This window comes from Dromiciops gliroides, chromosome 6, assembly GCF_019393635.1.
Source record: "Dromiciops gliroides isolate mDroGli1 chromosome 6, mDroGli1.pri, whole genome shotgun sequence".
Taxonomy (NCBI): Eukaryota; Metazoa; Chordata; class Mammalia; order Microbiotheria; family Microbiotheriidae; genus Dromiciops; species Dromiciops gliroides.
This window is the reverse complement of record NC_057866.1, coordinates 147,393,383-147,405,688: the sequence shown is the minus strand read 5'-3', so window position 1 is coordinate 147,405,688 and position 12,306 is coordinate 147,393,383. Positions and strand designations below refer to the sequence as shown.

At 37.1% G+C, this 12,306-nt stretch overlaps 1 protein-coding gene across 1 annotated transcript; it reads left to right on the top strand.

Moving 5' to 3' along the window:
* The first annotated feature begins 1,029 nt into the window (after positions 1–1,029).
* On the top strand, positions 1,030–10,360 carry LOC122732459 (olfactory receptor 11H6-like). The gene is made up of 3 exons (XM_043972614.1): positions 1,030–1,040; positions 1,918–1,943; positions 9,588–10,360. The coding sequence occupies exons 1-3, from the start codon at positions 1,030–1,032 to the stop codon at positions 10,358–10,360; spliced, it is 810 nt and encodes a 269-aa protein (XP_043828549.1).
* The last annotated feature ends 1,946 nt before the right edge of the window (positions 10,361–12,306 follow it).

Genomic DNA, 12,306 nt, shown 5'->3' with positions numbered 1-12,306 from the left:
TAATGAAGATATCTTTGATCAAAGTTGTGATTCAACCTCAGGCCTTTTGTTTCTAAATCAAGTGCTCTTCTCCCATATCATATTGCCCTTTCCCTTGTGATTCCTGCCTTTGAAACCTTTTTGGTTGGGTCACTCTGTGTAAGTTACTTAACGTTTATTAGCCAACAATACAATAACTTTCTAAGACTAAGTATTTCATAGCAGTTGGTGGTCTGCATTGGTAAGGGGAGCTTCTTTAATGGAGAGCACTCTGAGGTAATGAAACCACAAATTGAGACTAAAATAAATTAGCCCCATTCTCAAGAAGTTTCATTTTACTTGGGCAGAGTGGATGGGTTGGATGGAGAGGGAGGATATTCATTTTAATGTATCTGAATAGCAATGGAACTACTGTAGGGAAATGTTTCCAGAGATAGTTTTTCTCTTCCTGAAAGCTAGATTGTTATTATTTTTGTTTTGTTTTTGTAAGTATATTAACTTTTTTGTTATTTTCAGCTTTCATAGAATATTTTTCCCTAATAGGTTTATAAAATGTTAAAGATGGAGGAGATCACTTTAATCACTTTAAAACCCCTCAGAATTTTATAGATGAAAAAGTTTAGACCCAGAGAAAGAAATTGTAATGATCAAGGTAATACTTTTAGCTAAATTTGCTGTTAAGCTAGGTATCTCTCCTCCTCTAAATATGTAGTAAATTTCTGGAGGCCAAGGTCAAAGATTTGCATTTTTTTCTATTAAAATTGGGCCACATGATTTTAAACCAATTGTTTAAAAATTTAAAGGGGTTTTTTGTTGATTTTTTTGGCAATCCTTATTGTTTTTATATAACATATTAATTGCTTTTCTCATCTATTATTAATTTAGAAATTTGACAAATATATCATCTCTGTCTTTATTCAGTTAGCAAATAATGCTTGAACAGAGATGTTCAAATGGCATGCTTCTGAAGATCTCTCTCTAGACTGATGCACCAGTTAAGTCTATTTACCATCTCACTTTTTTCCTTGCCAGAAAGGAATAAATAATCCTATGAAAGTTTAGTATCTTAGACTTCTGGGTCACATGGAAACAAAAATATAATTGTCACCAAAACACTTCAAATCTCCAGTACTACCCACTCCATAAACAGAAAGAATTATAAACCATAAGTTGACTTAACAACATTGGAGAAGTACAGAACAAAGTTAAACCCTTATGCACAAACTATAAAGAATTGTAATATGTAACAAGCTCACTGAGTATTGCTACTCTTAATAGTTTCACATGTCCAGGGTAGGTGAACAAGTTAATTTATAGATTTATACAGTGAGCCATCCAGGACTTGCTCAGTACTTCAGATATTTTTTTCAGAACATGCTTCCCTCCATATCCCTGTAATAAGAAACATTCCAATTCTGTTCATCCATTAGAATCTGAAACTGAGGTGGAATTGGATGGATAGAAAAAATACTTTTGAGCATAGTATACTTTGAGTGTAGGTTTTATATCTATTAGGCTGCATAGTTGCTGCCTAGAAACCCTTATAATTCACTATTTCTAATAAGCTTTACAGAGGATAGATAATAGGGAGTGATTGGTATGTGTGGATCACTCTTCTAGGCCTATAAAAAAGCAACTGAAGCCTAGCTGATGCGTCCTAGCCCAGGTTCCACAGATTACAAAGAGCAAAGACTTAGCCTCTACTACATGTAGGTTGAGGATTTAGTGAATAGAGTCCTGGAACTGGCTTCAGGAAGACCCAAGTTGGAAACTTTCACTAAAATTATTTTTGTGACCCTGATTAAGTCACTTAATGGCCTCCAGCCTCAGTTTACTCATCTATAAAATGTTATACACTTGTTTTGAAGATCAAATGAGAAAAAGTTTGTAAAACATTCTGCAAACTTTAAAAAGACTAGATAGTAGTAAGAATAGTAGCAGCAGCAGCAGTAGTAGTAGTACCAGTGTTGAGAACTATATCCCCCAGTGCAGCATGAGGTTGATGGATCCTTGCATTTAAGTCTCAGAAGTTTATCCATCTTGGCAATCCATCTAAAAACAAAAATATAGCAAGAAAAAATTAGTAGCCAGGGAAGATAAACAAACAATAAATATGTAAGCACACAAACATATATACAAATATATATATACATATATATACAGACAAAAATAAATTAAATTAAAAATAAACACAATAAAAGCATGGTACAAATATATAAGGATCCTAAAACCAAAAGGAAAATGTAAAAAAGTATTCAAAGAGAATACAAAACTTTCTTATTAAATATAGAATTCCCTTACCAAATGAATTGGAGAATCCTGTGGACCATCAAGGTATCACAGAAAAAAAAAAGATAAAGAAAAAAAGAATAGACCAGAATATTCCAAAAGAGGAATTGGTATGGTCGATCAATACAGCAAAATTTAATGTACTCAATGCAATTAAAAACTAAATAGATTTTCAGTAATTGAGTTCACATTGGGGAATATCTATAAAGAAAAGTCTTCAATTCTCATATGACTGGACTCAGGTATTCTGTTTTTTTTTTTTTTTTTGTCTTTTTTTTTTTTTTTTTTTTTAGGCAACGGGGGTTAAGTGACTTGCCCACGGTCACACAGCTAGTAAATGTCAAGTGTCTGAGGCCGGATTTGAACTCAGGTACTCCTGAGTCCAGGGCCGGTGCTTTAACCACTGCGCCATCTAGCTGCCCCTAGGTATTCTGTTTTATGCCCCAGAATCTCTTCATATAAATAGAAGCTCACTCCAACCCTGGAAGTTCCCCCTTGAAATGATTTATGTCCTCTCTCTCTCTGGTTGAATGGCTTCTTCAAGAACCCCCGTTTAAGAAAGCATCCAGGTCATCCATGTCTTCCTCTGCATTAGGCTGCATTCTGAATTTCTCTACCACACTCTCATACAGTCACCTTCTCTTTTTCTCCACCTTTATTCCTTTAAATTTCCCCTTTTGTGCAATCTTCTCCCATTAAAATGCAAGATCCTTGAACACTGGGATATTATCTATATGTATCTATGCATCTACATATGTATCAATGTATCTATATATGTATCTATGTAAGTATATATGTATCTATCTATCTAACATGTATATATGTATGTATCTTTCTATCTTCATTTGTTTATATATTCATTCATTCATTCAGCCTTTATTTTTTGTATTTGTATTCCAGCAGTTAACACAGTACCTGACACATAGTAAACCCCTGTTAAATAATTTTTGAAAGACTTATGAAGAGATTTGGTTCACAAAAAATAATGAAGTGGAGGAAAATTTATAGAAGAAAAACTATAGGAAGAAAGGCAATAAGCTCTCAAACTCATGACACAATTGCTCCAAAAAATATCCAAATAATTCCATAGGACAATTCTTGGAGCAAGAAAATCCACAAAAAAAGTCCTGAAATCATTTTCCAACCAAAGAAAGCTTAGAAGGTCAGAAGGAGGGGGCTGCTGTGCCAGGGCAAGAGTGGAACCCAACCCCACAGTCACACTAACATAGATCCAGTTCTAGGCAGGCCACCCAGGGAAACTTACTCCCAGAGCCTCTGAATCAGCTGCAGTGCCAATGTCTTCTTGGACTAAGCTCACAGTCTGGTGAGAGGGCAAAACAGTTGGCAGGGGGGGAGATTGCAGGTGTCTCTGCTGGTGCTGAGGCTGAACTTGGGTTTTTCACCCCTGCTGGGAACCAGGAAGGAGGCTTGAGTAGCCCTGGCCCAGGTGTGGTTGGGACACAGGCTTGCCGAAGCTACCAACCACAGCACACAAAGTTTTGCTGTCTGATTGATTATCAAATTGACCAGAAGTTATCTATGGACCAGGAAACAGGCCAGTGAGTGAAGAACCTGCCCCTCCTTAAATCTAACCACATGGGACCCCTGAAGCTTGGGACAGTGCAGCTTGGAAACAGTGTCCCACTTTAAGGAGCTAAAAGTCAAGTAAAAGACACATAAGATGAGCAGAAAGAGAAAGGTGTTGAACATAGAAAGTTTCTTTAGTGCTAAGGAAGATTGACATGCACTCTTAGAAGAGGATAGCCACATCAAGGTTCCTACAGCCAAAGCTTCCAAGAAAAATACAAATTGGTTTCATGCCATAGAGGCACTTCAAAAGTACCTTGAAGATAAAATAGGAGAGGTAAATGAAAAAATGGAAAGAGAAATGAGAGTGATGCAGGAGGATCATGACAAAAAGTCAAATTGGCCAAATGGAAAAGGAGGTAGAAAAACTCTGTGAAGAAAATCATCCTTAAAAATTAGGATTGAACAAATAGAAGCTAATGACTTTATGAGAACCTAAGATACAATAATACAAATCCAAATGAATAAAAAAATAGAGGGCAATAAGAAATATTTCCTCAGAAAAACAGCAGTTCTGGAAAATAGATTCAGAAGAGACAGTGTGAAAATTATTGGAATACCTGAAAATCATGATCAAGGGTAGAGCTTAGACACCATCTTCCAGGAAATTGTGAGGGAAAATTGCCCTGTTGTTCTAAAAGCAGAAGGTAACATAGAAATTGAGAGTCCACCTATCACCTCCTGAAAGAGATCCCCAAAGGAAAACTCCCAGGAATATTATAGCCAAATTCCAGAACTCCAAGGTCTGGTCCAAGTACATATAAGTATATATAAGTACATATAAGTGCATATAAGTATATATAAGTACATTTAAGTATATATAAGTACATATAAGAACATTTAAGTATATACAAATACATATAAGTATATATAAGTACATATAAGTACATTTAAGTACATATAAGTATACATAAGTACACATAAGTATATATAAGTACATAGAAGTACATAGAAGTATATAGAAGTACATAGAAGTACATAGAAGTGCATTTAAGTATATATAAATACTTACATATAAGTATATTAGTATTTATATAAGTGCTTATATAGAAATATATAAGTATATAAGTTTACTTATATATAAGTATATATCATATATCCTTATATATAAGTATATATAAGTACATATAAGTGCATTTAAGTGCATTTAAGTACATTTAAGTATATATAAGTACATATAAGTATATATAAGTACATATAAGTACATATAAGTTCATATAAGTATATATAAGTATAAACTCACTTATATATAAACTTACTTATATAAGTACTTATACTTATATGTACTTATATACTTATATATATAAGAATATACATTTAAATAGTATATGTAATTGGACCATATGTTACTAGTTAAGCTATTAAAGCTTAAAACTATGTGATTACTATGAGGGCATACATTATAAATATCCATACATAATAAATATGTACAATATAGGGGAGAGAGAAAGAGAGAGAGCCACCTCATTAGAATAGAATCTTGGGAATGTTTCTTGCCGATTTTATGCCCAGAATTTAGCACAGCTTCTGGGTGGGATCTGAGAGGCTGCTGGCACAGCTCCTACCTTTCAGCAACCTGATGGCTTCATGCTGGCTCCATGTCCCCCAATAGGAGGCCCAATTACACCTTGACCTGGACAAGAGAAAAGGAAAAAAGTGAACCTAAATGACCCCTGAAGGATCTTTTGTATACATTCCTCAACAGCCAATCAAAAGGCACCCAGAGGGGGTAGCTAGGTGGTGTAGTGGATAAGGTACTGGCTCTAGATTCAGTAGAACCTGAGTTCAAATCTAGCCTCAGACACTTGGTACTTACTAGCTGTGTGACCCTGGGCAAATCACTTAACCCTCATTGTCACATCAAAAAAAACACAACAACAACAAAAAAACAGGCAGCCAGAAAATGACCTGGAAACCTTCTCTGAATTGGGCATCAGGGCCTTTCCATTAAACATTATCTTGCAATTCCAGAGGTAGGTTCCTCAAAATCCATCATGTGCTTTGGCATCAGGCAGAGCACACTGCCCACGCCTCCTGTGAGAATAGACTCCCATTGCCTAGCTCCCCATAATGCTCAGCACATTTAAATACTTACTAGTAAAGGCTTACTGGTTGACTTTAGAGAATTTTCCATAGTCATATATCAAGCCCAATATCAGTGGCAGGATTCAAAAATAGTTCTTCCTGGCTCCAGATCAAGTGCTCTAACTACTATGCCACTACTAATTGGGGAAGACAGATATTCACCAAAGTTAAAATGGAATAAAATAAACTCTTGACTTACATGTGGGTGGTATCCATTATACTTTGAAAAAAATCAAATTAAGAAGGTCAATGGAATGATAGCAATTATGTAGTCAGCCTGTTATTGAGAAGGAAGAAGAAGAAAGTATGTACCAAAAATGAAGATAACATACTTATTTCCCTACAGAGCAAAGCTGTGGAGCTCAGAAACCTGGGAATCAATGATAATTGGTGATAGGAAACATAAATTGGATCAGAGACACACTCAGTTCAAATCACTAGAAGAGAACAAACAGGTTCCCAGGATTGTCAGGTATGGGAAAAGTAAAATGAAATACAAATCATTTATAGAGGTTCTATGCCCCACTTGTCCTCTTCATCTAGCAAACCATTTCCAGATTAGGATGCTTGAGAAAGAACTCCTTGTAATTGATCTCTCGTCTCTACAGACATTATGGATGACAAAAGGATGAATTTTGGTAAGTGACCATGTTATCCAAAACAAGCTGTTCTTTTGCCCCATGTTATTGGTTTGTTATAAATAAGATTAAATGCCAAAAACAGCAAAACTTGCTTTTATGATTACATTGCAATAAATTAATTTCAACATATAAAATGTCAAGAGTTTTTCTTTCCCTCTCCTTGGATGTCTTCAAGCAGAGTTTGGATGATCACTTGCTAGGTGGGTTATAGTGGAGATTCCTTTTATACATGGATTATACTGACAGATACTGAAGTCTCTTCCAATTCTCAAATTTGTGATTCTGTGATGCATTCATTACTGTACACCTCTCATTTAACAGGTTTGTTGTTAATATGTACTTTGTTCCATGAGTTCTAATTTCTTTCTTTACATTACCTAATGAAAATCTTTTCAGATATTTTTCTATTGTACTCTTCACATGTACAGATAAATTCTATTTTTGTAACTTTCATGGAAACAGGGACAAAATCTTAGCTAAACTATGCATTTCCCTCAATGCTAGAGTGCTTCACACAATGAAGGTGCTTATTAAATGTTTGATAAGTGGATGTTGAGTGTATTCATTGTGAGATTTAAAATTGGATATTAGATCATAAATCTCCCCTACTTAACCCTTCCCTTAATTTATCTCCCAGACTAGTAAATGGAAGAAGCTTCTGGTTTTCTAGATAGAGCCTTTATTGTATACAAGGTGTTGTTGATTAGAAGGATAGGAAAATAGAAATACAGTACAAATCGTCTTAAATCTAAGCTTAGTCTATATTCCTTATAAAAACTCACCAAACCGATTTAGGCCACCTTTGGAGTGAGTCAGACCATCTGTGCCGCGCCGCCAGGAGTCCCGCCAAACCGGTAAAAAAAAAAAGCTACTCCTTCCCAAGCTGTTTTTGGAAGCTTATTTATAGATCTGGAACAGAGGCGGTCCTTACACACTGCTTCAAGGTTATTGGTTGGCATCATCCAAATCCATTGTCTTTGAAGGTGTTCTCAAGTTGAGTTCACAGTCTAGTTTCTGAGAATTACACCTTCTTAAGGGATAGCCAGGTATGATCACAATCCAATTAACTTGATTCAATCCAATTAACTTGAAGTAGGCTTAATCAGCAGTCAATCACTCTCACTTGATTTAATTAGTATTGATTAATCTCCAGGTGGGTCTTTGAGTATCTGCTAAATCCCATTATTTCATCACATCATGTAGACTCTGAGATGTCCAAGCTTCCAACTTATCTGGGCTAAACAAACAAACAAAAAATCTTATTTCTCTAGTTTCCTTATTCAAGTAAAATAGGAGGAGGAGGAAGATGTATGGGGTGTTCAGGGAGGACTAGAACTTCTGGTCTGAGAGCTAACTAAACCCTTTTGAAAGTGTCCACCTTCACCCAACTCTCATCGGTAGCACCAAGAAACTGTAGCATGTGCAGCATCCACATTCAGGTAAACCATCTGGACAGATGGGCTAAACCTGATTGAAGGTAAATGACATGCCTCAAACTTGTCAATGAATTAGAGGAATGTCTACCTCAAGCAGGTGAAGACTTTCCCTGGCAAAATAGGAGGGATGAAAGCAATTTGTTCCAACAGTCATAATGGAGACTGAAACAGGCACTATGGAATGCTTAGAGCTTGGTGAGACATCAAAAATTCCAAGGTCATTCCCTGCATCCTGGACCATCACCAGTCACCTTAACCTTGTCCTGCCAGTGGACTTCAATAACTCTAGAAGAGTGAGGCTCACAACTTTGCACAATTCTGACTCACTTAAATCCAAATCACACTTAAGACAAAACAACACCCCATGATGTCAATGGTCCTCTTTGCAAATGAAGGATGAACAACAAAAGAGGAATTAATAAGTCTTGTGAAGAAAGACTAAAAGATATGTGACTAGTTTTCATGGCTGAAAGATGAATTGCAACGTGTTTACTTATAGTTTTAACAAAATATCACATATCAGTTAATGTGAAGGTGATAACATGTATGTTCCTCCTTCACAATCAGAGATGGTGATAGTGGAAGGGATCTATGTAGGTAACTGCCTACAAATATCAGAGGAAACAAAAGTAACTGATTTTAACTTCAAGATCTATCTTGCTTCAATCTAAGAAAAATTTGACACATTGTATCCATTTATGAAGGAAATTGATGTTAAAGAATAAATCTGTTTAAGATGTAGACAAACAAATTATTCAGAATGGAATAGGCTTTGTTTCAAACTAATGTTAGCACAGTAGAATAGGAAGGGTAGTAAGTCCTCCAAGACAAAGGCAAGCAAGGAGAATTGTTTCACTAGATGAGGGCACAAGTATTTCCATCTTCACTGAAGCTTCATTCAGCCAGAATATTTAAGCAGCAAAAGCAGCAATAAAAGGACTCATGTTGTGGAGAATAGCCCCTACCATTATGTAAGGATAGATTTTTTCCATGCAAAATAAAGAGGCAGTTAAAACTCTTAAGGCAACATGACTATGGAAAGATTGTTGGATTTGAAATCAGAAGACATGGGTTTGAATACTGGCTATGCTACTTACTACCCATCTTTCCTTGGACAAGTCACTTAACACCCTTGTGCCTCAGTTTCCTTAGCTGAAAAATTAGCTTCAAAGATCCCTTGTAGATGTAAATGTATTATTCTATGAACTCTGATCGTCTTGGGTTGCTGAGTTCATGTCCTTTGTAAAGACTAAATGTGTTCTGCTGGAAAGGCAGCCAGGAGTGTGAGAAATCAGCTACAGCTGGCACTATTCTGGAGTAAATTTATGATGCCAGTTTGCCTTCAAATTTAGCAGAAATCCGCTTAATCCTGATACTAATCCTTCCACTGGGATGTGCACATCCCATAGGAGCTAAGGACAAGACATCTAGTTTCAGAATGGGCCAGTGTGCTTCCCCATGAAATTTAAACTTTCCTCTTAGGATGCTTACTTGGAAAAAAGATAGTTTGTGTCATTTTTGTCTGTCTTTTCCACAGTTTGGGAGCCTAACCATTCAATCACACACACAGTGACTGAGTTTGTCCTCCTGGGTTTTCCTGGTCACAGGGAAATGCAGAATCTCCTCTTCTCCTTGATCCTGATGTTGTTGGGGAATGGAGCCATTGTCTGTGCAGTAAAGTGGGAAAGGCCGCTCCACACACCCATGTACATCCTCTTGGGGAACTTTGCTTTCCTTGAAATATGGCATGTATCTTCTACTGTTCCCAACATGTTGGCCAACTTCCTATCTGAGACCAAAACCATCTCCTTCTCTGGCTGTTTCTTCCAGTTCTGCTTCTTTTTCTCCCTGGGTACTACAGAGTGTTTCTTCCTATCAGTCATGGCATATGGTTGGTACCTAGCCATCTGCCGACCACTACACTACCCCACCATCATGACAGGGAGGTTCTGTGCCACCCTGATATCTGCCTGTTGGGTGAGTGGATTCCTTTGTTACCCAGTTCCCATTGCTCTTATATCCCAGTTGCCCTTCTGTGGCCCTAACATCATTGATCACTTTGTCTGTGACCCAGGCCCATTATTTGCACTCATCTGCGTACCTGCTCCTCTTATTAAACTCATCTGCTACACCTTCAACTCCATGATTATCGTTGGACCATTCCTCTCCATCCTTGGATCCTACACCCTGGTCCTAAGAGATGTTTTGCATGTTCCCTCTGGTGCTGGCTGGCGTAAAGCCTTCTCCACATGTGGATCCCATCTGGAGGTTGTGTCTCTATTCTATGGCACCCTCATGGTGATGTATGTAAGCCCAACATCTGGGAATCCATCTGGGATGTAAAAGATTGTCACACTGGTGTATGCAGTACACCTCTTAAACCCTCTAATTTACAGTCTACACAACAAGGACATGAAAAATGCCCTGAGGAAAGTCCTAGAACAATTGAAAATTAGCCAAAGTTCATGAGAATTATTTGAAGGGGAAGATGACCATGAGATTGCTCTTTGGATCTGCTTCAATACTTTGAAGGATCTGAGATCTCATATTTCCTTAACCACTGCAAATCACAACCTGTGATCATCATCCTGTGATTTTTTTTTTAATCTCAGGCTTCTCTAATGTCTCAATAGAGGAACTAGTAAGTACACCAAAGGCTTTCCTTTGCTTCTTTCTGACAACGAAGTAGAGGGATGAACAGAGTCAGGAAGACCTGAGTTCAAATCCATTAATAATTTTGAATAAATTTAAATATGGGTAGAATTACTTTCTTGAAAGAGAGGGAAAGGAAAGGAAAGGAAAGGAAAGGAAAGGAAAGGAAAGGAAAGGAAAGGAAAGGAAAGGAAAGGAAAGGAAAGGAAAGGAAAGGAAAGGAAAGGAAAGGAAAGGAAAGGAAAGGAAAGGAAAGGAAAGGAAAGGAAAGGAAAGGAAAGGAAAGGAAAGGAAAGGAAAGGAAAGGAAAGGAAAGGAAAGGAAAGGAAAGGAAAGGAAAGGAAAGGAAAGGAAAGGAAAGGAAAGGAAAGGAAAGGAAAGGAAAGGAAAAAAGACTATAAAACAATGGTTTACTCTGCTAAATCAAACCCCACACAGTGGGGAGGAGAGAAGGGGCAGCATCTCCTATGCATGGTTGTAGGACTGGATCCCCATTAGCCAGTATACTCATTAGATTAAGTATTATACTCTATATCTAGGTAGCACAGTAGATAGAAGTCAGGGCCTGAAATCAGTGAGATTTGAGTTCATATACAGCTTCTGATATGCCTAGTGGAGTGACCCCAGGCAAGCTGTCAAAAAGAAAATCAAGTACTGTGAATCCAGTCAGGATAGTACAAAATCTAGCAGCTTCTACATCAAAGGATCAGAGGGCATGGAGTATGAGATTCCAGAGGGCTAAGAAATTGTGATTACAACCAAGGATCACATATCCAGCAAAACTGTGTATAATCTTTCAGAGGAAAAAATGGGCCTTCAATGAAAAAGAGGACTTTCTGGTATTCATGATGAAAAGACCTGAACTGAATGGGAAATGTGAGTTTCAGTAAAACTATAAAAAAATTCATCAGGAAAAAACAAAAGGTCAAGAATTAAAAGGGAAACAAAGAAGAACATGTTAACAAAGGCAGCCTCACAGTACCATATCTAAAGCTATTTTTAAAAGTGATATTCATCACAACCATTTGGTACTGACTAAGAAAAAGAGTGGTGGATCAGTGTAATGTTCCAGATATGCAATACAAATTAATAAATGACCAAAGTAATCTACCATAAAATTAATCCAAATATACAAGTTTATGAGAAAAGAACTCACTATTAGACAAAAACGAAGAAGAAGAAGAAGAAGAAGAAGAAGAAGAAGAAGAAGAAGAAGAAGAAGAAGAAGAAGAAGAAGAAGAAGAAGAAGAAGAAGAAGAAGAAGAAGAAGAAGGAGGAGGAGGAGGAGGAGGAGGAGGAGGAGGAGGAGGAGGAGGAGGAGGAGGAGGAGGAGGAGGAGGAGGAGGAGGAGGAAACATATGGATAAGGTAAAATTATGACCAAACTGGGGGGCGGCTAGGTGGCGAAGTGGATAAAGCACTGGCCCTGGATTCAGGAGTACCTGAGTTCAAATCTGGCCTCAGACACTTGACACTTACTAGCTGTGTGACCCTGGGCAAGTCACTTAACCCCCATTGCCCCACAAAAAAAAAAAATTTAAAAAAAATTATGACCAAACAAGAGACTGAGAGCATTACAAAATGTAAAATAAATAAAATTGATTATGTTATATTTTTAAATTCCATAAACAAAACCAA

Bases quoted from the DNA above. Each gene is read 5' to 3' on its own strand.
- LOC122732459 (XM_043972614.1), top strand. The intron at 1,944-9,587 runs GTGTTGAGAACT...TCACACACACAG, and splicing joins CAGCAGTAGTAGTAGTACCA to TGACTGAGTTTGTCCTCCTG.